At 34.3% G+C, this 26,675-nt stretch overlaps 1 protein-coding gene across 2 annotated transcripts in view; it reads right to left on the bottom strand.

Moving 5' to 3' along the window:
• The window catches only part of NKAIN2 (sodium/potassium transporting ATPase interacting 2), a 935,859-nt gene that overhangs the window by 492,844 nt on the left and 416,340 nt on the right, over positions 1-26,675 (bottom strand). For both annotated transcript variants that reach the window (XM_087865453.1, XM_087865454.1), the window contains exon 2: positions 11,072-11,209. In XM_087865453.1, the coding sequence (XP_087721579.1) occupies positions 11,072-11,209 (138 nt within the window). The remainder of the gene's footprint in view (positions 1-11,071; positions 11,210-26,675) is intronic.

Genomic DNA, 26,675 nt, shown 5'->3' with positions numbered 1-26,675 from the left:
AAGAAGATATTTTAAAAAGAAATAAATCAAGTATTCCTGAAACTCTACAACAATAACATAAAATGGAAGCTCCAGAAAATAGATACTCTGTCAAAATTTAGATTACTAAAATCATGCAAGAAGTGGAAAACTTGAAAAGACCAATTACTATAGAATAGATTAGAAAGATGATTAAATAGCTACCATTCATGAAAGTACCAGGACTAGATTATTTCATAGATGAGTTCTAGAAAACATTAATATCTCCGATCCTATTTGAACTGTTCCAGATGACAGAAGGAAATCCCAATTTATTCTTTGAAGCTTGCATAATTTGCAAAACATTATCGGTGAAAAACTATGAATCAATCTAATTTTTGAATAAAGCTGCCAATAAAAATATTAGAAGTAGAATGCAGCCATTGAAGCAAATGATAATATATTACAAATAAGTTATAGTCTAGCAAAAGAAGGTTGGGTTAATATAAGAACATTTACAAACCTACCTGAACGCATCCCATCCACATTTTTTTTTAAAAAAGAAATATTATATTAATGTAGGTTTAGAAATATTTAATAAAATATATTGCCATTCCTGAAATTTGAAGGAAACTACTTAAATGTAATAAAGACTACTTAATAAATAGCAATTTTACAATAAATAACAAAATACTAAAATCCTTACTTTTAAATTCAGGAATGTGACTGAGAGTCTTGCTATTGTCATTTATATTTAACACTTTCTTGGAGAATCTTGTGAATACATTAGAATATAAAATAAATACTATTAATATTAGACATAAATGACAAAAGTTTTCCTTTAAAGATATTACTTGAAAAAACCCAAGACATGCTGGAGGAACTTTCCTATATTAATGAGAGAATTCAAACATGAAAAATATGCCAAAAATACATATTTTCTCCATCTTAATAATAAAAACTTAGGAGAAAATATTCTATTCACAATTGTTATGAAACCTACAAAACACACATGAATAAATTTAACAACAATGGCACAAAATCTATATGAAATGTCTACAAAGTCATATTGAAGATCAAAATAAAACAAGACAGATTAGAATAGAATGACATTAAATTCTTGGATGAGAATCCTAAACTTCATAAATTATCCCTCTGTCAAATTAATTGAAAAAAAAAACACAATTCTAATTATAATCCTAATAGGTTTTTTTAGTTTTGAATTGAATGTAATGATTTTTGAATTAACATTAAGGAATAAAAGCTGGAGACTAGCCAAGGGAGGTAAGAACAAGTAAAATACTGAGCAGACTTGTTTTACCATCTGTCACAATACTATAAACCCATTATAACCACGAATTAGGTAGTGACATAGGATGCAAATAAATCAGTGGAAGAGAATGAGAAAAAAATTGAGAAAAAAATAAACAGTACATTTGATAATTTCATATAAACAAATTATATATTTCTATTATTTGAGAAAATAAATGGTAGAACAAATGGTTTCCCATATGGAAGAAAATAGTGTTGGTGTCCTACTTAATATTAAATACTAAAATATATTCCAGATTAATTAAAAGCTTACTGTGAACATTAATAAATATCTTAGAAAATAATGTAGGATATTATAAGTATAACTTAGGGTGGGTATATCTTCATTACCCGGACAGGAAACTTGGAAAATATAAATACTTTCTGAGATAAAAATTCAAATAATAGTTATTTTGGTCAAAGTGCCCAAAACAAAAATACATAAGAGAGATGTGGAGAAATGTTCAACACATATTGAAGGCTGTCCATAATATCAAAAGAGGTTAATATCTATAAGGAAAAACTAACTAGAAAATAAACATCTCAAGAAATGGACAAAGATTTGGCTCTTTTACAGTAATTATAAATTGATTTAACACATTTGAAGTGCAATCTGGGACTATAAAATTAAATAGATGTCATTAGATTTCCACATCTTTGTACAACTTTTTTGTCATCATCTCAGATCTCACTGATAAAAAGAAAATGATCTCAAAGTAAAACATGTTGAATTCACTTTAATGGTTATTGTTATACTTTTGAGACAAAAAGGCAAGTTAAGCATACAACATGGACAGCTGCAACTGTTAGCAGTAGAACATTAGTGGCAGAAGTATTTCAGCCAACTGCTGGAAGAGGAACACCACACCTACATATTGATTAATATGTATATTAATTGATAATACATCAATCAATTAATTGATAATATTAATAATTATTGATTAATAAGAAGAGTGGAACAATTGGCAGTCCACCGTCCATGTAGCAGGGGAACAGACACAAAGGAAGGTGAACTGTTAGGAAGAATTCGGTATGTTCTGGAGACTTGAGGAAGGAACATGTGAACAAAAGTGAGTGTTAAAAGTGGGCCAGAGAACAGAGATAATCCCTCACGACTTTGACTTTTAGAACCAGCCAAGTATTTATCTTTCCAGAGAAAGAAAGAGATTTTTAAATAATTAGGTAAATAAACAAATAGCTATAATATACAATAACTGTTAAATAAAATGATCTGAGCCTAAGAAAGGTAAATGTTCAAATGCATAGAGAATCATCAAAATGATACAGGCAAAGTTCAGAGTTCATGTCTTTTCAAATCAAAGGACCTATAAAATTTTAAATTATGTCCACATTTAGACACCTCATTTTGAAATGTCAACACAAGAAGGATAAAATGAATATTTCAAGAACTTCTTCTGAAATTATCTATGAAAGAAGGAAGAACAGATTGATATCAGACTTCCTATCAGTAACACTGCTCCCTAGAATGCAACTGAACAATGGCTTCAGTGTCCTAAAGAAAAATGATTCTTAACCCTGAATCCTGCATCTAACAAAACTATTACTCAACTGTAAAGGTAGAATAAATTCAGAAAGTTTACCTTGCCAACATGCCTTTTCAGGAAGTTGTGTGAAGAGTATCAGAAAGAAAATACACTGCATCCAAGAAAGAATAAATTTAACTCAGGGAACAGAGCAGGGAAGATAGATGTCTAAGAGGCTCAGAGAGCAACCAGTTTAGGTAAAAGCAAAAAGAGAGAGTACTATGAGAGAAATCTCCAGGGAAGAAGAGCATACCATTAAAATAAAAAGCTACAGATAATATCATGGTCAAATATGAAGAAAATGGTTTAAATTCAAACAAGAAGGCAATCTGTCCCCAAAATAACAGTAAAATGAATACCAACCAGTAGATAGAATGAATAAGAATTGAAAATATATTTAGGATACAGCTAAAGAAAAAAAAAAAAAGTCCACTTCTCTTTTACAAAAATAAAAAAGAAAGGCAACCAGAAACTCTGGCAGAGGGTAGGAGGTGGTAAAAACAAACGATGATCCAAAAGTAAATTAGATGAAAATGATTTCGCTCTTACAAACCCTCTAAAGTATACTCTCTCTGTATATAGATGATATAGATATCGATCTATCGATCTATCTATCGATCTATCTATCTATCCCAGAAGAATTATAAAGAGATCAGGACCAGCTGGAGAGAGGTAAAAGAAAGACTTTTATTTTATTGTAAAGCCAATTTTAGTATTTGGTTCTGTAAAATATCTACGTGAACTGATTTTTTTTTTCAGGAAAGTAATACATACACATATATATCACAACATGTTTCTTCTTCAAAATATTTTCCCAAAAATTATTAGATGATTTACAAACATGAATTTAGACTGTCAAAATGTAATTACTTACATTTACTACATTCTATAAATCTTTAGTCACAGCCTAACACCAGAATGAGAGCACAAAGTATCTTCTTATAGAACAAATGGCCCACACTTCCCCAAGGGAACACATCCTTTTGAGAATAAACTGCATTTACCATGTTGCATGATTACATTTATTTTAGGACTACAGGCTAAATCCATAAAACTTGTAATGATGTGGTTTTTTTTATCCCCCTCGCAGGCTTATGGGGAAAGACTTATTTTCACAACTACTCTAAGTCATTAGAAGCATTGTTAATTTACTACTATCTCAAGTCTCTTCATCTCTAATCTACATTGATTTTCTGTCCTGAACACAGAAAGTGTGCATTCTTAATGCTTTAGCTGCAATAAGTTTTCTTTTGGATATTTTTTCTCCAAGAAAAATTGAATGAAAGAGGCAAAGCAACTGCTGGAACATAGATTAATAACTTCCTAGAAATGACTGCAAGGAGTGTACAAATTTTTAGGGAGGTAACATTATTAAAGAACATAAGTGAAAACATAAAGAAGCATAAAAATAGGACATACAAAGTGCTTCTCAGTTATTACTATTGGTTATAGTCTCCGTTGGGACCTGAGCTCCATGCACCATTAAAATTCAACTCATGTCCCATCATCAGTAAGAAGTAAATTCGAGAAATTTAGAGGAGGTTTTTTTTTTCTTCCATACAAATTAAGTATGTGGCTATCTGCTTTCACAGATCTTCTAAGGTATGTATACATTTCCCAAATTCCCATATCAGAATGTTTTACAAAATAGGCCTTAGATCTGTCTTTTGTTTATTTATTTAATTTTGAGAAAGAATGCACAAGAGCACAGTCATAGTAGAGGGGGGAGGGGCAGAGGGAGAAAGAGAATCCTAAGCAGGCTCCCTGGTGGGCATGCATCTTGTCTCAGGACCCTAAGATTATGACCTGAGCCTAAATCAAGAGTCTGACGCTTATTCAACTGAGCCCCCCCACGCGCCCCAGGTCTTTTGGCGCTTCAGTCACTATGTGGCTCTCAGGTCTTGCCTAGATGACATGGGGTTACTTTTCTTTAGCATTTTAAAAATCAAGGAAGTCAAAGCAAGTGAGCCTTGTCTGAAACTGCTTCACTGTTGTTTTCTTGATGATGTGCCTTCGCCTTCACCGGGAAGAAGGATGTGTGTCAATTCACAAAGCAATACCCACTGAGAAGCATATGTAATATATTTTTTAAAAAATTGTAGTAAGGAAACAGTGGCCCAAATTGAGCTGTAGTTCTTAAAAAATGGTCGGAAATTAACATTAAAACTTCAATATATTAACTAAAAAGAGTGTTCAATTACTTTACTATTTTGAAAGAATGAGTAGGGATATAATGATATAGTTTAATAGTTCATCATCCTTTTTAAAAAATTTTTTTAAGTTTATTTTTGCGCGAGAGAGCATGTGCGCATGTGCATAAGCATGACGAGGGTGGGGGGCGGCAGAAGGAGAAGCAGACTCCCCGCTGAGCTGGGAGTCTGACACAGGACCCAGGACTCAGGACTCCATCCCAGGGTCCTAGGATCAGGACCTGAGCTGAAGACAGGCACTTAACCTATCATTCTTAAATCACCAGGAATAAAGATGAATGAACATTGGGTTCTTTTTCTAGCCATCACAGCCTTATTTTGTCAAATTAGCTTTAACCACATTATTTTAATCTCTTGCTTTTTTCCATGACAAAACAGGAAACTATTCTAATCATTTCTATTCATTTAATTTTAGGATTAGCTATTGCAGTCTAAACTGATGTCATGGCAAACCTCTGCACTAGATATGATAATATACATTATTGCATATTTTACCAAATGATATGGGTAATACATAATATGGGTATTTTTTTCAATTACATAGACACAAATTCATCAGTTCTTTGAAGCTCTTTACCAATAACAATTGTGGGAAGACATACTTTGTCCTTAATTAATATATACTAGATATAAATTATACTATATGTACAGATGTATATATATGTGAATTATCATCATCAAAATGCTGATTGCTATATAAAAGAAAAAAAAAACACCATTCTAAATCACTATTTCTGGAAATTAAGGATGCCCTGTGATGCTGTTCTTCTGCAAGAATAAAATACCCATCACTAAGGGTTTTCTGTTCTTAATTCTTGAGACACGAGGTGGTTTCCTCATTAAATACAGAGCTAAAAACATAATCCTTGATAGAGGATGGCAGATCACAATTTAGAATCTAAATGCTCTCCAAATTGCAAACGCCATGACGGATTTTAAATTTTCCAGTAACTTAACAAAACTTGTTTTCGTTTGTGAGATAGCATGGCCCTCTGTACTGTGTGCTCCTAAGAGGCAATTCAGTAGAGGGATGAAGGGTAGGGGTTTGGTAGTTAGAAGGACCTGGGTCTACATCCTAACTCTGCTATTTCCTAGGCATACGAGTTTGGACAGAGTGTGAATTAATCTGACGTTCATAGGAACTGTAGAGGAAGATGTCTAGGACCATCTATAGACGGTAATGGGAGCGGTAAAGAGAAATAAAACTGATTCTTATAAATACTACCATGATCTTGGTACACTGTCCTCTTCTTTGTTTTTATGAAACTAGAGTAGTGGAATTTTAGCTATTTTAAATTTATTTCTAGTTTCAGGATTGGTTTCCTTGATCAAACCAGTGGGTCCAAGCTAAGTAAGGTATTATATTTTCCGTCAAAATAACTTAAATAGGAGGAAACAGTGGGGGGGGGGGGTGCGTAAGGAAGGAAAGGAGAAAGGATGCAAGGAAGATACAAAAAAAGGTAGGAAGGAAGGTAGAAAGGAAGGAAAAAGAAAGAAATCTTTTTGGCCATTACAGCAACACATCTTCTGGTAATGTCACCAAGAAAACTGCTGTGCCTTTAGCAGTCAGGAACTTACACACTCCTCAAATTACTTCGGACTTAGAGCAGTGCAACTTATTAACATTTTTGGTCATTGCTAAAGGGAATATCCCAAATCACATCCTGCTTGCCAGTATCTTTAGTCCAACTGAATATGTGCTGGACAATTCCATTTATGACATGAGGAAGTGCTTTCATGGGAGCCATTCATAGGTATTCATTTATCAATTATTCTGTCAGAGTTAACCAGGCCTTTTTTGGGGATTTGATGTGGTCAAGAATTATACAATACACAGGCTTTCTGTGGATTCTGGCTTCAGATCTCCTTTGCTTAGAATTGAAATAATCTATTTCATTTTCCTTCAACATATTATATTCCTTGAAATGCCAGAGACCCTAAAAGGGTACTAGCGAGTTCTTTTTTCAGTTACCTGTTTTAAATTTTTAAATATTTCTTCTTCACTCTTAGGAGAGAAAAGATTAGTAGAGGAAACAAAACTAAATGAAGACTTATCATTATGCTTTTCAAAATGATATTTAAATTTTATAATTTTTTAAAAAGATTTATTTATTTATTTGAGAGACAGAGAGGGAGAAAGAGTGTGTGGGAGGGGCAGAGGGAGAGGGAGAATCTCAAGCAGACTCCCTGATGAGCATGGGGACTGACACGGGGGTTCAAGCCCACAGACCCTGAGGTCATGACCTGAGCAGAAATCAAGAGTCAGACAGATGCTTAACCAACTGAGCCACCCAGACACCTCTAAATATTATAATTTTTAAAGCAATAGAAGATACCACAAAGGGACAAGGAGTATAAGAAGAGACAAATAATAAACATCAAAATAAAAATGGATGATATTTAAAGGATAAATATCTTTACTATATGATATATAAAAACTGTTATGTTAAACACTAAGTCTCCAAAGAAAAGGTGAGCAAAGGTAAATCCAAACCAAAAGACAACCCCCCAAAAAGGATATACAAGTAGAAAATTGTTAATGAACATATGAAGCAGTCCAACTCTGTCAAGATAAGAAATGTAATTCAAAACAAAAATGGTATTTTTTCTCCTATCAGATTGACAAATGTGAGAACAGATAATATTCAAGGTCAGCAAGAGTGCAGTAAATTAGACTCTGCTGTACATTTGTGGGAGGATAATTCAGTAAAATAATTTTGGATAGGTAATTGCCAATTATATACCAAGAACGTTTTTAAAACTGTTCATATTATTTAATTATACTGAGATATTTCTCCTAAGGGATGAAATCACAAGTAAAGATGAGAGTATTTTTATGGAGATGACTATATGGAATTATTTATCATAAAAACAAGGAAATCATATAATATATAACGTCCTGTAATATATGTTATATATTATTATATAGTATGATATACAATACTGTAAAAGATTAAATGAATAGCTGTATGAATTTAAAATTGTTTGATATAATGTTAAAGAGGTGAAGACCTATTTGAGATGTACCAGAATCTGACGTTTCATTTGCACATACATGAAGGAAATACGCATAAATATTAATAATAACTTTCAGTTGTGAAATTATGAGTTTATCTCTATTTTTAAACTGAATTGTTTTATAATGCAAAAATATAAATTGGCAAATAAAGAAATAATAAAGGCCTACATATCTAGGGGGGAGAAAGATAAATTTCACTGTTCATATCTGAGTCTCCAGTGCACAGAGAGCCTTTGGAAATTACTTAAGTGTAACAATACATTATCATTAGTTACAGCTTGCCCCCAGTTATGCATTTTTCTGCTAAACACAGATTCTTCAATGATCAGAATTTCTGGCATCTATGATTCCATTAAAATTTCTTTTATTTGTAATTCCTTTTGTCAACTTTAGGCAAATTAAAAATCTTATGCAAATTCTCTATTTTCTTGAATCGACTTTTGACCTTTAACATGGCATCATGGACATTAGATTCCATTAATTTGATTATTCAGAAGTTGGTTATATAGAAAATACACAGAAATAAATAGCCAGAACAGAAGGTACCAAAACTGGAATGATACTATAACATAAACCTAAAACACAGCATTCATTTGGAGAAACGTAGCAGGTAGAGGCCAGAAGGGCAGTGAGGAGACTCTCTCTGAGGACAGGAAGGACAGTAAGGAAGTCATTTTTGAGGAATGGAGAAAAAGGGATTCATAATAAATTACTGTCAGAACAGTGAGCTTGACTATTGGCTGTTACTAGGAAGAGAGAAAATATACCAATCAACTTGTGGATCTGGCTAAGGGGATTTCCAAGCAATTAGTTGACAGTGTAGTCACCTTTTAGCCACACATAATATGATAATTGTAAGGGAGAGATTAGCAAAAGAGAGAACAATTCAGTAGTTAAGCAAAATTTAGAGAATTTATTTCCAACTCAGGACTTGCTGAGTTGGAAAATGAAGATTTCACATTTACAGCATCTCCAGCTGGCAAGAGGTTTTCCAAGACACTGTCTCAAGGAAAAGATCAAATTCAGAATGCTATTTGCAAGTCGAGATCAAATCAAAGATGTAGCTCTAAGACCCACTGTTAAGACCTCAGAAAGATTTCAGAGACTCTCTTAGCTATATAAAAAATCCAACAATCTTGAAGCTGTCCCATGGCATCTTAATTCTCAGCTCATGCTACAGTGAACAGCCTGTCTTGAAAAGATTTGTGGGTATGTATTTTATCTAAAGGGATGGGATTATAATTTGATACATTGAAATCCTACAGAATTGTTTAAAGAGTTGTAGCAGCGTGGAATAAAAGGGAAAAAAAATAGTTCAACCAACAGCTTAGAACATCTTGCTCTATTTTAAATTGTTTGCCAGCCTATCACTAGTCCATACAATTTAGTATCATTTCAAATAATAATAACAATCAGGAGAAAAATACTACAGCTAACTTTTGTTGACCACTTTTTAAATACCAAGCATTGTGCTAAGGACATTTTACAGGATATTCCATTTATACCTCCAAACAAACCTCGGAATTTTTAAACTGTTCAAACATTTTGATCCACATCTGGATTTTTATTCCAAGAACTTTATCAGAAATGGAGATGACATGTTATAAGATTATACTCAGAGCAATGTTGTTTTTACAAATAAAATCACAGAGGACCCTTAAAGTCTAATGAAAAGGAACAGTTAAATTAAGAATCTTTCATATAATGGCTTATAATTAACTGAAGCTTATGAGTTAATCTTATTAGTATCATTATTCATTTTAAAAGTAGGAAAACTAAAAATTGGTGAGGTCATGCTTGTCTAAAAATTAAAAAAAAATTGGCAGATACAAGATTTCAATCCTGGTATTATGATTTCAGAAGACCCACTCCCAATCACTGTACTATTTTCCCTATATTGGATTATATTACAATTCATATACGAAAATCAATGGTACTATCAAATCTTGTGTATTGAAAAACCTCACCCAGCAACAAAACACATCATACTTTTTACATGATCTAACCGGCTATATACCCTTAGAGGGGACATGCACTCATTTCTGGGCATGCACCCAGAGAAGAAAGCTATGGGTTTCTCACGCATCCTCAGCCAGAGACAGTGGATCCCTTGGTCCAGCTGTCACAACATTGTCTGTTTCAGTCCCAGTGAGCTTTATCTAGGTTCCAGATGACTGAGACAACGGGTCAGAAGAGGGCATCTTTTATGTGAAGGAGGCCTTTGTGAAACCTGAGAAGGCTTGCTGGTTTGTGTTGAATAAGGCAGAGCTTTAGCTGCACGAGCTTATATATATTCCTTTACCACAAAATTGCTTTATAATTTTAAATAAATGCTTATAGACTTTTCCTTTGTCAAAAATAGAAGAGAAAAAAATGATGAAACTAAAAAAAATCTACATTAATGAAGAGCTATAGCTGAGATCTGAGGCACACACAAAAGTAAAAAATTCTAAGTTATGGTTCCCATAGCAACTGCAACACAGTTGGATTTCACTTTTATGTTAAGTAAGTTTAACTTGAGTGGAGATGCAAAATACTTCCTCTGAACCAAAAAGAATTATGGAAAATATAGAGACTATGGTCCAGACTCTTCTGGCTTACAAATGTATCAAATACTAACCCCAATATATGCAAATACTTTGACATCAAAACTATATATTCATTTGTATTGATTTTAAACTATCTTTCTTCAATTTATAAAATGTGATTATTGAAACTGGGGAAAATTCCCATCAGAATCTGTTAATTCAAAGGCCACAATCTTTCAGTTTGGAAATATAGGGGCATAGTTCTGTTTTTAATTACAATAGAATACTTGCTGGAAGTATAATTTATGAAAACACAATCTGATTACATTCACTGTCAAGTGTTGTAAACTTGACATTTTCAATTACTGTAGATGCAATCTGAAACTAGGAAAACAACCTAATAGTACTTTAAGGAGAGGATATACATTTAAATTTTCAAGACATTTGTAGTTTGCATCTTTATTTCAATTTTTTTTTTAAAGAAGCAGGAAGGGTACTTACTCCTGTTATGTAACGAGGTCTATATTGAATAGTTCCAAATAAACCAAGAATGACGATAATAATATGTACAAAATTTGCCAGGATAGGTGCCCACTGATATCCAAGGAAGTCAAATATTTGCCTCTCCAGCACACAAACCTAAAATAGCAAAACAGGATATATAGATAAGCACAGTGGTGAGAAAGAGAGAGAGAAAAAAAAGGATCACATTGCATTATAATTAGCAATTATAACTGTGTTACTCTATCTGGCATTGGTCTTTAACAGTGAGACTGACATTTTCAGGTACATTTCAAAGAAACACTAGATCCATAGACAGCTACAATTCTTTCAGGGATGATTTTGTAGAGGCATCAAGCCATATTCACAGGATATCATCTGTGAAGTTACAGGATAAATTATATTGTCATATGCACTAACACTTGGATTCATTAACCAGCAAGTTTGCAAAGTCCACACAGAGGGTTTGCTGTTAGGATCTGCTCAAACGTCATTATACGAGTTACAAATAAAACAAAGGGAACTGATGTAGAGGAAAAATAACTTGTCAGCAGGTCAACCACCTAGGATTCTGGACTTAGATCTGCCTCTAAACAGCTGTAGTGCCCTAGCTAAGACTTTCCCTTCTCTGGGGTTCTGATTCCTCATTTGTAAAATGCATGATTTTGACTAGTATCTAGGGTCCTCTTACCACAAATAGTACTGGCTTATAAATTAAACATGACTTTTGTGTCATACTCAGTTACCTATATAATGGGCAAAAGGGTGTAAAAAGGACATTTAAACAATGGGGAACAAAAATAAAAATAAAGCATCACTGTTATAAAAGCAAGGAACTTAGGTCATTTCAAATTCTCCTACATTGACCTGTGCTTACAACTTTACAGTTAAGATAAAGGTACAAATCTAAGGAGTGAGAGAAGAAAAACAAAACCAACCAACCAACCAACCAGCCAGTCAGCCAAACAAGACCTGCCACCGTCCAGAAGTGCCATTTGATATTAAGAAGTAAAACCTGGATAGTTATCAAGCTCTCATCAGATCTAACAAAGCAAAAGGGGAATGGCGAGTTAAACTCAGCTTTATCCTTCCTGCCTTCCCTCAGGTGGAATGATAATCAACTGTTCAGAGTAAAACACTGTGAAAGGACATGATGATATTTCACATAGAGATTCAACAATTTTTTTTCAAGCCAGGCTTTAAAGGAAAAGGATTTTAAAACCTTTCAGTTACTAACATCACCATGCTTTAAAGATATTTCTTGTCAGAAGGACATACCAACTCTCAAAATAGACAGTGTGCTTTTAAATTAAATACCTATAGCTCACTTTGAAGATTTCTTGAATGATCATTATTCCCACTGCACTTCTCCAGCTGCAGAGCACATTTTCCCATCAGGCATTGAAAAAGAAAATATATTCATGACAACTGTTTGCAGAACACTTCTGTTTCCTAAGCACACTAGGAACCCTGTAAGGGCTGTAATGGTAATCCAGCCTTGTCAAATCTTCATTTCACTTAGTCTTGGCGGTGACTAAAAAAAGAGAGAATGTAGGTCTGTTTTACCTTGCATATCCTAAATCCACAGTATCCACCAGCATTGCAAAAAGTGGAATGTAAATAACATGGCACATGACTACAGATTCATAAACCTCCAACTGCCTTCTGATGAAACATTCCTTCAACCGCTGTCATGCAGTCAACGTTTCACATAAAGGAGACCCATTTGCGGTGTTAGGCAGTATTATGTATGCCTTGTTTTTGACTCCATTAATGGTACCAAAAAAATAAGTCGTTGTTCTCAGAGCCCCATTGCTAATCATCTGTATAAAATCTCACTCCAACATAGAACTCTCTATCTTGATCCTATGAATAAACAGTAAGTAGGAATGTAAACAGCAGCAAGAGGAATCTAAACTCTATAAATTTTGAGCATCATGACTGTGGGGACACAGCAGGGAAAAAGTATAGAGGATGAAATGCATTAGTCAAACAGTGGGAAATCTCTCAATAAATGCACCAATTATGGAAGAAAATAGCAGCACCATCGTTAATTATAAAAAATATATAGATGATAATATACTTGCTAAGCCTGCATGGCTAAATGAAGTTACATCAACATGTATTAGTCTTTTTTTTTTTTATGACAGAACTAATCATCAAACATTACTTACAAGGTTATGCAGACTGAATAAGTTACTGTGCAGTTCTTCACATAATATTTCTGCTTTTACCCTGTTTTTGATTGGCCCTATTAGCCATCATAGGTAGTTTTATCACAGGTTCTGTAATTTAGAGCTGGGATTGGAGAAGGGAAGATTTTCTGAAAAATTCAAAAATAACTGGAATAACAAAATATAGACGAAGTTGCAGTCTTTTCTATGAATTCCTTTCTAACTGAGAGCATATTAACTATGGAATCACTGGTAGGGTGATGGGGATGGAGACAGCAGAACAAGTATTAGTTAAAGCTTAGTATGCGACAGGCATTCACACTAATCCCCAGTCATGTATTATCTCATTGATTCTGCACAAAACCCAGAGAGGTCAATACTGTCCTATTTTTCAGATTAAGAACTCTATGATGGAGTGTGGCTAAGTGATTCTCCTGATGTCTGAGAGGTGGTAAGTGTTAAACAAACAAACCAACAAAACCCCCAAAACAGAGGGCTCTGTGCCTGGTCCCTGAGCCATGTCCCTACGTTGCAGACTTGTCCAAAACTAAAGTCCAAACCAAACGTAGTCCAAAACCAAAAAGCTTTCACAGTTTATGCTGTAGGCCTATGCTGGTTACAGGATATGTGCTACCTTTTTACCTTATTTATTGTGAAATAATGTAGAGAATTTCTTTGATCATACTTGTCAATTCATGACATTAGTCAAGGCAAAGGTCCCTTTTTCTTTTTATTTTCTTATCTGTCTCCTTCAACCCATGTTCTCAGTTTATCCTCCTTTCTCCTACTGGACCCTCTGTAATATATTTGCTCTATGTCCTTTCCATACTTGGAATACAAATATATGTATATGGCCTTGAGAAACATATCCAGATCTTCCCTGACTTACAATGGGGTTATGTCCTGATAATCCCATCAGGAGCTGAAAATATCATAAGTCAAAAATGCATTTAATACAGTTCACCTGCCAGACATCCTGACTTAGCCTGGCCTGTCCTGAATGTGCTCGGAACCCTTACATTAGCAAACAGGGCAACACCAACTATCATGAAGCCTATTTTATAATAAAGTATTGGCTATCTCATGTAAACTACTGAATACTGTACCCACAGTGAAAAACAGAATGGTTGTACAGCTACAGGATGACTGGAAGTGTGCTCTTGTTTACCCTTGTGATCGTGTAGTTACCTGGGAGCTGTGGCTCCCGGCCTCTTGCCCAGTGTAACTAGAGAGGACCACACTGCATGTCACTAGTCTGGGGAAAGATCCAAATTCACAATTTGAAGCAACTTTCTAGTGAATACATATTACTTTCACACCATTGCAAAGTCAAAAAATAGTAAGTTAAACTATTGTAAGTTGGGGATTGTACTGCTGTAGTTTCTATGTGTCATTTTCAAACAAAAAAATAAATGGAGTGAGTCTCTTTCATGCTTGTGTGTTTAGCTCTATATAAATTTAGTTCTTCGTGCTCGGCTTCTGGATTGTAGTCTATTATTAATGCATAGCGTGGTGCTTTCCACAAAGAATTCTGTTCTCTTACAATACTATTATTTATGAAGTTTCTATTTGTTAATATAAATAGAGGCTAATCTTTACCATTTATTATTTCTACATCTACTGAGATAATCACTTTATTATTTTCTTTTATATCATTAATGTGATTGTTTATACTGATAGTTTTTGCCATGTTCAATTATTCTTTTCTTTCTAGGAAAAATCCCTACTTGAAATTTAATATTATTTTTACCACAGTTTCAGTTTGGGTTGAATAAAATTTTATTTGAAAGTGTTGTATGGATAAACTGACCCAAAACTTAATTTTATCTTTTTCTCTATCTCTGTTATAGAGGTTGCAACAGCCTTAAAACATAAGATACAACATTCATCTAAGGACTTAACAAAATTTGAAGAAACCATCATTCCTCTTCCCTTGCCCCAAAAGCAGCCTGTGTCAATTTGGGGAAGGACTATTAAGTATTTAGCTTTTCAGGGAAATATTGTATGTACATGCCAGCATATAGGTGTTTATCTGTCATAGACACGTGTGAAATTTTTTCACGTAATTTCATTTACATAAATAGGATTGCAATGTAGATGTGGCTTTTTACCTCACACTTCATGAGGTTTGTGGATGTTTCCCCACCTCCTACGTGTATAGATCTACCTCGCTATACTTCAGCATTCCGTCTTAACAGATATCCAACTGTTTTTCAATTTTTGTCTACAACACACCTGAGTGCATTAAACAACCTCGTATACGTGTGTTGGTACATCCATAGGCTAAATCCCCAGAAGTGAAAATGTTGAACATGCTGAAAATTCTGATTGCAAAATCCCTAATATTATAAAAAGTGTTATTAACTCTCTGATATATATATATACATACTGTTTAAACATGAAAATGACTCCTCTCTTTTGCATTATACTAAACATGCACTTTAGTAGTCATTGTTTATCTAGCAGAGTAAGCTTCACATGAAAGAGTTTTCAAAAACCTTTCTTAAGAGTACATTAAGTAGAATTCATCTTACCAACAATGACAATAAATATTCATTAAAAGCACCTATGAAAGGCCTTTAGGATAAATGTATTTATTGACTTTTCAAACTGGAAGGGACTCACTCCACACTCTTCAGCGTACATCTGGGAAAACTGAGCCCAATTAAGTAAATAATTTGCTACGTTAAGTGTGACCCCTTAATAGGAGAGTATTCAGTCTGAAACGAGTGTGCTTCAAATGTTTGCATAGCAAATTGAGAATTGCTCGTATTTCCTAGGTAGCTATTGCCATTTAACTTTATTAACAAGGCAATTACACATGAATGAACACTTTAAAATATTTTTTTAAAAGCCATAACTGGACGTTTATAGCTAGTTGTTTTCAACTGGTGGGACTCAGAATCGGTTTCCTTGAGACACCGCATTTTGCTAATAACTACTAAGATTTCTTAATAAAGTTTTCTGCCAAATATTTCTGTAATTTTATGTCCTTAAAATGTAACTTGCAAGTTATTACAATTAATCTGCAATAAAACTTAAACACAGAATTTGAGAGGAAAAAAATGGCCTTTTTATTCTGTCATGCTAGAACATGGGTTCTTTGATTTAAGAAGAAATTTAAGTGTGTTATTAAAGGTTAGGAAAAACCAGATTGTTTCTACTGCTAAATTATAGATTGAAATTGAATTTGTCTATGCGCACACCTGTTCTCCCTGTATCTTCTCCCATTTCACTGTCCTCACTCTCCTTCAGGAGCCCACACTTTCAGACTGCCTCCACACTCAGGTCTCTGGGGAGAGAGAAGATAGACTGGGATGCTAGGCAAGTAGAGTTCTCCCATTTAAAGTCCCTCTGTGCAGTCCAAGGGAACTTCAGGGAAATGAAAAGCTTGTCAAAAGTTAATGAAATACTGGGGCGCCTGGGTGGCTCAGTCCATTGGGCGTCCGACTCTTGGTTTCAGGTTGTGGGGTTAAGCCCTGAGTCCGGCTCAGAACGGAGTCTGCTTGTCCTCTGCCTCCGCTCCTCCCCCAGTGAGTGCGTGCTCTCTCTCTCTCTCTCTCTCAATCTTTCAAATAAATAAATAAATAAAATCTCTTAAAAAAAGTTAATAAAGTACAAATTGTGGAATTTCAGGACTCAAAAAAGAAAGGACTTGCATTGTAGTTGTCTGCAGGAGAAGGTAACTAGTAAAATTAACTCTGTTTCAGCATAAAAAAGTAGGAAACACTAGGAGAAATCATGATGAAAATTGAAATGGGTGTAACAGGTCCCAGAATGGGTCCGAAGTTCTTCTTTCATCCCTAGGACTATGAAAGTTTACATAAACTTCTAGATAGAACCTCTTTTAGCCATCTGTTTTTCAGAATTCTGTCAACAGACATTGCAGTGACTTTTTCCTACATTCCAGTCAAGTATGGTCAATTTCTTGTTCCTAGTTGTATCTGCTCTTTGTTTCTTGCCTCATAGAGAACTTAAAACAACACAGAAGGAGATAAGGAAATGGTTCTGGTACTGACTCCTTGATCCATACAGGACTCTGCTCTTTCTATGCCTGCTTTGAGATCTTGGCTAGGATACATGATTCTCCTGTGCCTGACGCCTTGCTGCATCTTCTCTTTCTTGGTTGTCTGCCCACTTTGGTAAAGCTGCCAGTTCTTATGCCTGTATTTATTTAGTATGGCTCACCACACTAGATCTCATCTACATTCTGGTTACTTACCCTCCCCTTCAGTCTCCTATGCTGTATTGTGATCTTGAACATAATCTGGACTGTCTGTTCCAGAATCATAAAGGATGCGCCATGTTGCCTTCTCTTCTTTTTAAGCCAATCCCCAGGAAAGCTGTAAAGACTTGAGAAGTTTTCTGGGTCTTTACGACATTGCTGAAGTGCTGAGGTCTTTATGATATTGTCTAAAATACCAGAGTATCACAAAGCAAAACTCTGTAGAATATTATCAGTGATACTCCCAGCTTAAGATTCTCTATATTGTTCATATTGGATAAGTGAGAACATACATGCTAGCTTTTAAACATTATCTGCAGAAGATATACTAGACACAAATCTTTCATCTCACCAAAAGATCTGATTCAAATATGAAATGAAGAGAATAAACTTGAAGTAGGGTCTATAATAATCATACATGCAAGATATGGACAGAACCAAGCTCAGAGCTTTACTTGAAAAGTTTTAATAACTCTTGAGTAATCGCAGTTTTCAAGTGTGTGTGTGTGTGTGTGTGTGTGTGTGTGTGTGTGTTGGGTGCTTATTCACTAAGGGAACAAAATAAAACTGTAAGGTATTTGGTAAGGTGTTGCGTCACAAAATAATTTACCTTATTTCAACTAAACCAAGGATTTTCTGTCTCCCACCACATAATTGCTTTTCTTTAAATACAAAACAAAGAAATAAACCACAAAAACAAATAACGAAAACACCCCCAAAAGGAGATCTGGCCCTAACGGCTTCAGTTATAATAGAAGTCAACATGTCATAGTGGTTCAGAACCCAAGCCTTAGACCAGAAAATCATGTTTAAATTCTAACTCACTCTGTAACCATGGGAAGTCACCTGATCTCTGTGAATCTCAGTGTCTTCATCTATAAAATGGGCATATTGTAGTACATTGTTCTTACGATTTTCAGGAAGACCAAAGTTAATAGCTCACATATTCATTACAAGGCCTAAGTTGCACCCTAAGATGGCTGCTAATTAATTCCTATTTTAACAACACATTACAAGTTCAGACATCGGTATTTTAGTACAAATATTCTAGATCGATGGTCTTGCCAGAATATTTAAGTTAGAGATGATCAGATATTTCTTATTTTATTGGTCACGAATGCAAATCATAACGTGTAGACATGGACAGCCTCAATTATCGGGGGAGGGGTTTCCTCAACGAATGTTTTCTTGCCTGATTCAACACCCCATGTATCTAGTCTATTGTAGCACTATGTAAAAGCACAGGCTTCAGATATCACAATTTCTTCCATGTTTTTCTTTCTCTCTCCTCACCTTATTTAAAAAACTGTGTCTCCATACAGTTAAGCACAGTAAAGATTTTCAAGAAAATAACGGGAAAGATTTGGCATAAACTCAAAGAAACTAAATAAAAACAATATTTTCTTACAGAAGCGCATTTTCTTATAAGCTGCATTACTGAAACAGTCCATGGTATTTCTTTACAGATTTTTTACTGAAATACAGTCAATCACATATTTCTGAGATTAAATTAACAGGGCCATTTAATTGACCCACATCAGAGCTAAGTAGTATATTTTAGGACTTTTCCAACCATTTTGTGTAATAATGCCATTTATACAAAATTCTGCATATGCCAGCTAATATTCTAGATGTTGTGATAACAGAATCATTTATTATTTCCCACAGATGTTCATTCTGCATAGTAATTTATAACCATTTCATAGTTAACATTCATGCTATCAAAAGACAAGTTGATGACTAGCATATTATACTAGATTTTTAAAAATATATTATCCAAAAAAAGTAGCACAATAAGTTGACACTAGAGCACAAATCATATTGTTTGTTGCTGAACTGAACCTACCCAGTCATATAATTGCCTCATCTGTATGTTCATATGCTAAACTGCGTGCGTGCATGTGTGCGTGTGTGTATGTGTGTGAAATCGTTATGTATTATTTGATGTTTTGTAGTGGGGATTTAACATTTTTTAACTTAATATCTCCTTATAACACAAATCTTACCCCTCTGACTGAATAGTGAGTATGGATTCTGATACAATAATTATTAAAAATTGAGTACTTAATTATATCTCAGGCATTATGATAGGGACTTTAATATGCTATTTTAGTTCATGCTTACTTTTAAATCATGCATTCTCCAATGATTATTTACCATTACCTTTACTGTACAGATGAGGAAACTGATATCATGACCAAGATCATGATTATAGAGCTAGTCATTCCAACTTCAATTTGTGTTTTCAACCACAAACTATTTAACAGTGCACTAGAATATACTAGAACCATAACATACCACAACCTTATGTTGTTGCTTTCAAAAATGTTAGGGTATCATTTCTACTTTATTACCAAATAATTCCTAATTTGACAAGTAACATAAGAAGTTCTTTGTACAAGATAAAAGATAAAATTATACATACAGTAATAACTTTTTATATATAGCTCTATGGCTTGTAAACTCACATAATTATGATAATCCTGTAAAATAATAATTATTATTACTGTTATTCTATTTCTACAAATTATACAATTCTCTCTATAGACAAATTTAGAGTAAGGACAGAATCATTCTGAAAATAAAATAAGCTGAAAATTTATACCACTGATGCAGTCAGTAGACTAGTAATCCTGCAAAGTTACAATAAAATGACATCTATGTAGAGTTTTAGGTCTCCCTGTACTTATAGGAAATGAACTAAAAAGCTCACAGCCCAGGTCCTCTTGGTAGGTAGATCACTGTTTTGATTTTTCCACAGAGTCCATAGTAATTTTATTCAGTGGAAATCTACCCTCTCAGAAGAATCAGAACACATCAAAATGACAGCTGTTCTAGGTAACTTTCATGGCTCACACAAAGCACATGACAGGTATGAATTAGAAAGTTTAATGCAACCATTTGACCTTGAAATTTCCAGTATCTCCACAACAAAGTCTTAACTTATCCAAGCCAAGGCTAATACACAAATGGGATAAATATTCATAACATAGGGAGAAACTGCTTACAGTGCAGAAGGCCATGGCCATGGACTTCGGAATCACATATCTACAAGCACTGATGGCACAACTGCAAGTCCTGGGTGATGCAAAGCACGGTCTGAGGCACCAGAGAGGTGTGGGGCTGGGAACTGGTGATGAGATGAATCCATTGTCACGGTGTCTGGAAGAATTACAATTATACTAGAAGATACCTAATATCTGAAATGGTTCTTAGGGCAGAAATTCTCAAAACTCTCAAGAGGGCACAGGTGTGGCTGTTCAAATGACACCCCTGCTATGGATCATGTATCTCGTTCTGATCCATTTCCAGATCTCCTACTGCTCATGTAGCAGGTATACGTAAAAAACCACCAGGTGGCTAATATTACCAATACGAAGAAAAACAGATGAGAGATGGGTTGACTATATTTTAATAGGAGACTTTAGGAACTGGGCAATATAAGTTGCTAAGTTCATCATCAGTTATCATCTGTTTGCTCAGCATACTTTTTTTTTTTTATTCATTGAGAGCTCGGTAAAAGCCAAATAACAAAAATAGCTTGCAATGTTCTTATTTTCATGTATCATATGGCATTGCTTTCTCATAGCAAATGACTTTCTCTAGAGAAAATTCTATTGCTATTTTTTAACAGCACAATCATATTAAACATATTAAAGCTGCCATCTGGAGAATTTCAAATTTGTCAACTAGGTAAAAATGCAAATATATATATATATATATATATTTTTTTTTCCTTATAAAACTGATAGAGTCCAAAAACATGCCTCATATACCATTATAAGAGAAGCAAAGTCTAGGCAGCTTTCAGTTTGGTTCTTAATAAATACTTATTATCTTTGTATAGATCTTTATTTTGTGAATTCAAAATAAGGTAAAATGTGACCCCAATACTCCTGCCCCCCCCCCCCCCAGTTTGAGGCAGTGAACTAATAATGCCCTTACTGTTACTATCCTTAGTGCCCTTTGTTAAGCAGATGCTGGGTATTTAACAGGACTGGAGATGGATGTGCGCATACCATCTCAGGGGACAGAGGTGAATGTCATAATGTCCTGCACTCTGGTGTCTTCCCTGCCTCCTTCTCCTCCCACCTGTTCTCTTCAAATGAAGGCACCCGCAGAGGTTTCAGGGAACTATTTCTTTGACTACGGCAAGGCAGCCATATGGAAGATGTCAATCAAACCTCTCAAACTCTAGGTTACGTCTCTTTCATAAAATTCAATTTCATAAGGATGGGAGATGGAATGACAGCCTCACTTACTCTGACTGCTAAAGGCCAATCAAGAGTTGAAATGAAAGCAGAAATGTTATCAAGATCACTACCATGTACGGGCAGTCAACGTAGCAGTGGGTTATATCAGAAATTGCCACTAGGAATACAAGAGAATACCATTTCAGTTGGCTACAGGAACATTTTAGAATTTGTCATGAGGTATGCTATTTTTGGCATGGTAAATACCATGTCTTTTGTGCCCTTTAAAGTAACCATATTATTGAATTCAACACAGATATGGAGATGCTGTTCTGAAAAGAGGCAGTCATAATGTTTGTTTTTCTGTTGACAGAATGTCTGAGGCTGTCCATGGGTGAATGTAATAAGAGATGATATTCTCTATCAGCTCTAGGAGTTCTGCCATAGACTCCATTAATGTAGCATAGATAACTGGTCCAGGCTCAAAATGATAAATTCTGTCAAGCTATGAAATGTAGTTCATGCCTTAAACTAAAAAATTCAAAGCATTACAGGCACTCCTGGATCATACGTATGGTTTCTCCATCTGCATGTGCACAAGGCTTATATAGTACTATTACTGTTCATAGCACTATTCCAAGTACTTTACAGATATGAGCTTCTTTAATGAGGTAGGCAATATTATTATTTCCATTTTAAAGATGGAAAACTGAGGCAGAGCGATTAAATGCCCAAGCTCATATAGCAGTCAATTGGTGCAGATGACTTGTCTAGAATCCAAATTTTGAACTACAATCATGTTATCTCCCAAGTCATATTATAAATAACATGCATATATAATGCATGCATGTATAGAATACATGTATATATGTAAGTTGTTATAGGTACAAATACATGTACATATATGTATACATACTTCATTATACTTTGTTTCAAGAATATTTTCTTTCTAGTTTCATGAACTCATCATACCATTTCTTTTCAGTGGATTCATTAATAAGTTGATGAAACCACACAAAACATTGCCTAAAATGTTTTTTAAGTAAAAGAGTTTTTTCCATTTTATGTAGCCCTCAGCATGGTACCACATTGCTGCAATTGCTTTCAGTCTTGTATCTCCTAATGATATGCATTTTCATTCCATCGGCATGGGGAATAAATCGGACAATACCTCTGAAGTGATGCTACTATCTGGAGAGAAATTTAAAAATGCTAAATATTTTCAAGGAGGTCAAATTTACTTATGAGCTGTCCAAAGCACTGAACCACTATGTCCCATTACTCAAGATATACGTTTATACAGAACTGGCTATAAACACAAACTTGAACCTGGTTACATCAGTCGTACTCATAACATGTATCACTACACAATTTAGTTATTACATATACAATTACCCTATAAGTGCAAAAATATAGCTTTAAAAAAACTAAGTTTAACATATTAGAAAGACTACATAAAGTAATAAAAGTGAGCTTCTAAAGGATAGTTGGGAAAACAATGATAAAAATATAAAAGAACTCTTTGCCCAAATTATTTTACAAGTCTTTAAGTTCTTATTCCACTGTAAAGAAACCAAAACATAAAAATCCATAATCAATAAATTATGGATTTCTTATGCAAAAAAATCGTGTCAAACTCTAGCCAGTGATTCCACATGCAATGAAGAGACCTCAGTCCTACATCAACAGAAAAGTCTTTTGTAGGTTGAGTTAAAATAAAATGTGTCAAGTATGCTTGTATCACCTTTTTATAATTCACCCCTTTAAAAGGTTTTGGATTAACTGACTCAGTGTCTACAGAGAGTTGCACTGTGTCATCATTTCGATAGCCAACTCATTTCTTGTAATTTTGTGTATAAACCAAGTAACATAGCCACTGCACTACACCATAATCTAGAGGACTGAAATTATTCCATAGATCTTAATTCACGATATTGTTTAGGAAAGATAAATGCTGACAATTATCTCACACCTTGGAGCAAATAGAAGCCAGAAGAGTGCCAAGAGTCACCACGTTTACTTCCTTTATGAAAACTGTTTGAATTTTTTTCTTATGTTATATTTTTTTTCATGGTTCCATAAATAATTAACCAGGACTCTCCATTCATTTGCTCTGTGTTTGAGAATCACAGCAAGAGTAACTATCAGTTCTAGAGCTATATTATTTTTCAAAGTTCTGACAGTAATTCTGACCTTTTCCAAATATATCATAAGAACTAGTTTATTGGCAAGGCTTCCTGAGATTTAACATTTGCTTTTTCTAGAGTTGGAAGTTTCAAAGAATGCTAAAATGTCCATGCTATCTACGTAATTCCCTTATAATTAGGTTGAAATTTCTTAATTCTTCAAGAATGTTAATCAGAGAAGAGAAAGAAAGGCTTGAAGATGATGACTGAGTTGCCCTTTCTCTTGTATTTTAAAGACAACGTAATTAAAGCCAGGAATTGTGTGCATGTGTTTGTGTATACAGTGACATGGATATATACAGGATCCCTTATATAAATAGAGTGAGAAGCCAGAGACATCTCACCCATATACACAGAGTTATACCTAACAGAGAGATCATACTCAAAATTGTTACAGAATATTTATAAGGATTATTTGTTAATAAAAATCTTCAAACTTTTTCTTTATATAAGGTACCATTATAAGCACTATAGGCCACAGGTTATGACTTTGATTCAAAAAGATATTAAATTATGCAGAATATATTTTCTTCATATGTCAACAATCAAATCCACAAAATAAAAATTATAACCAAGTCTCAAAATAATGGTTTTTCCTGCTTTGCCTTTTTAATCTCAGTGTTTGTTATTGCTGTTGTTTATTTTGTTTGTTTTCTTTAATTCTCTCTGACTGGCTTCGTTTGTTTCACTGACAATCACGTATCACATTTCACTGTAAGGAAACAGTGTCATTCTCAGACCCCAGTGCCTGGGCTCCAGCTGAGCTCTGCCAAGTTCACCATTGGTCATGCAGCTTTTCCTGGCATGACATCACCATGGTGTTGCACTTTCTTGCCGCTTTCCTATTCCCTGTTGTTCTAAGGGGGTTGATCACCTTGCTGGACTGGCAAAGTCTAAATTCTTATATGTAATTATAGTCCTGTAAATGCATAGAGAATCAAGCCACATCATGGTGGGAATTAGAAATCAGCCTAGTCAGTAAGCACAATCTACTAATTACTTGCACTGATGGTTTTTCTGGAAGAAAATAATCATGGGTCTTTTGATAAAAGGGAAATAAAATTGCCTGAACTCCCCTCTGTTATCTCATTTCAAAATAAGTTGACAATTTTAGACTGGTTCAATGTATCCATTCTGAAAGTTCTAAGTCTGAATTGTACTTTAAAATTGGGTCTATTTTATAATAATGACAGGTAGTAGAAGTCCCGCATTAAACTCATTTTAACAAATTTGGCATACACTAGTATTAGACATAAACTATTAAAAAATAGTATATTTATGTTCTAATATACCTATGATAATTTTAATACTGTAAAACATTCCAAAGTTTGTCTGTAATTCTGTCAATAATCATAGATCAAGATTTTTTCTTGATAATTCACAAACATGAACCTAAAACACAACATGATTTAAAGTTTAACTAACATAATGAAAATTATGTAAGATATATTTGTATTATTTTTAGCACATTTGAGTGAAGTTATTTAAAAATAACCAAAAACCATATGATTTCACTTTTATAGGAGAATTTAAAAAACAAAACAAACAAATGAACAAAAAGCAGAAACAGACAAATAAATATAGAGAACAAACTGAGGGTTGCCAAAGGGGTGGTGCATAGGGGGCTGGACAAAATGGCTGAAGAGGAGTGGGAGGTACACTCTTCCAAAAAAGAAGAACTGAACACTGGCTGGCACACAAAACTCTAAACACTAATCAGGGCACCTGGGTGGCTCCGTCGGTTAAGCATCTGACTCTTGATTTTGGCTCAGGTCATCATCTCAGAGTTAAGAGATCGAGCCCCACATCAGGCTCCACACTGAGCATGAAGTCTGCTTGAGATTCTCTCTCTCTCCCTCCCCTTCTACCCCCCCCCATCCTCACACTCTTTCTCTAAAAAAAATAAATAAATGAGATAAAAATTAACACTATTGATGTTGCATATTAACCAACACTATAGACGATATACATTTTTAAGATAGCAACTGAAAATTGAAAACTATACTTTAAGCTGGACCTATTCAAGAGTTTACCAAATGATAACTCTGTAAGGCAATGGATGTGTTAATCGGCTTGACTGTAATAATCATTACATGAGGAATACTTATATCAAAATACCATGTTGTTCATCTCAAATACATACAATTTCTTATTTGTCAATCATACCTCAATGAAGCTGGAAAAAATTTAAAAAAATAAGAAGAATTTAAAAAAGGACAAAAATGGTAAGGCATTCCAACCTGCTGTTTCAGCACCCATTCTCACTGGGGCTCATCTCATTGTAAGTTTCCTGAGAAATGTCAGTCTTCACATTCCACACTATAATTGAGATTTAGTGATATTGGGGGTTTTATATCTATTTTATAGAGCAATTTCATCAGAAGTAAATGGCCGGCTGGAATAACTAACTATAGATTTTTTTTCCATATTAGACTTTGTTTTAATTAGAGAAGTAACTAATGATTGTCTTCACAAATCAAACTAGGATTTGGAAATGTATAAGGACTAAAGTTAATAATCTTTAATCAATATTAAATGTTTCATGTACATTTTCCAACTTTGGTTTATCGTTGGACACACTGTCCAGATAATGTTTTAGAGTTCACTCAAATAAGAGCTCTCTCAGCCGGGGCCCTGACAGAAGTGAAGGTGAGAGTGAATACAGAAGTAGCTGCTGAGGTGAGGTATTTGCAAACTAGAAGCTACGGAATTTATGGTCTGAAAGGAGGGTTCAGGCAAGTTGATATTAAATAAAAGTTGAATTGTAATTTTAACATACAGCTCCAATTTTGAGCAGCTTCTCATTCCACTTCCCCCTGCTATACA

Source organism: Ursus americanus, chromosome 11, assembly GCF_024610735.1.
Source record: "Ursus americanus isolate L20-20 chromosome 11, mUrsAme1.1.p, whole genome shotgun sequence".
Classification (NCBI taxonomy): domain Eukaryota; kingdom Metazoa; phylum Chordata; class Mammalia; order Carnivora; family Ursidae; genus Ursus; species Ursus americanus.
Note: the sequence above shows the minus strand (reverse complement) of the source record. Positions and strands in the feature narration are given on the sequence as shown.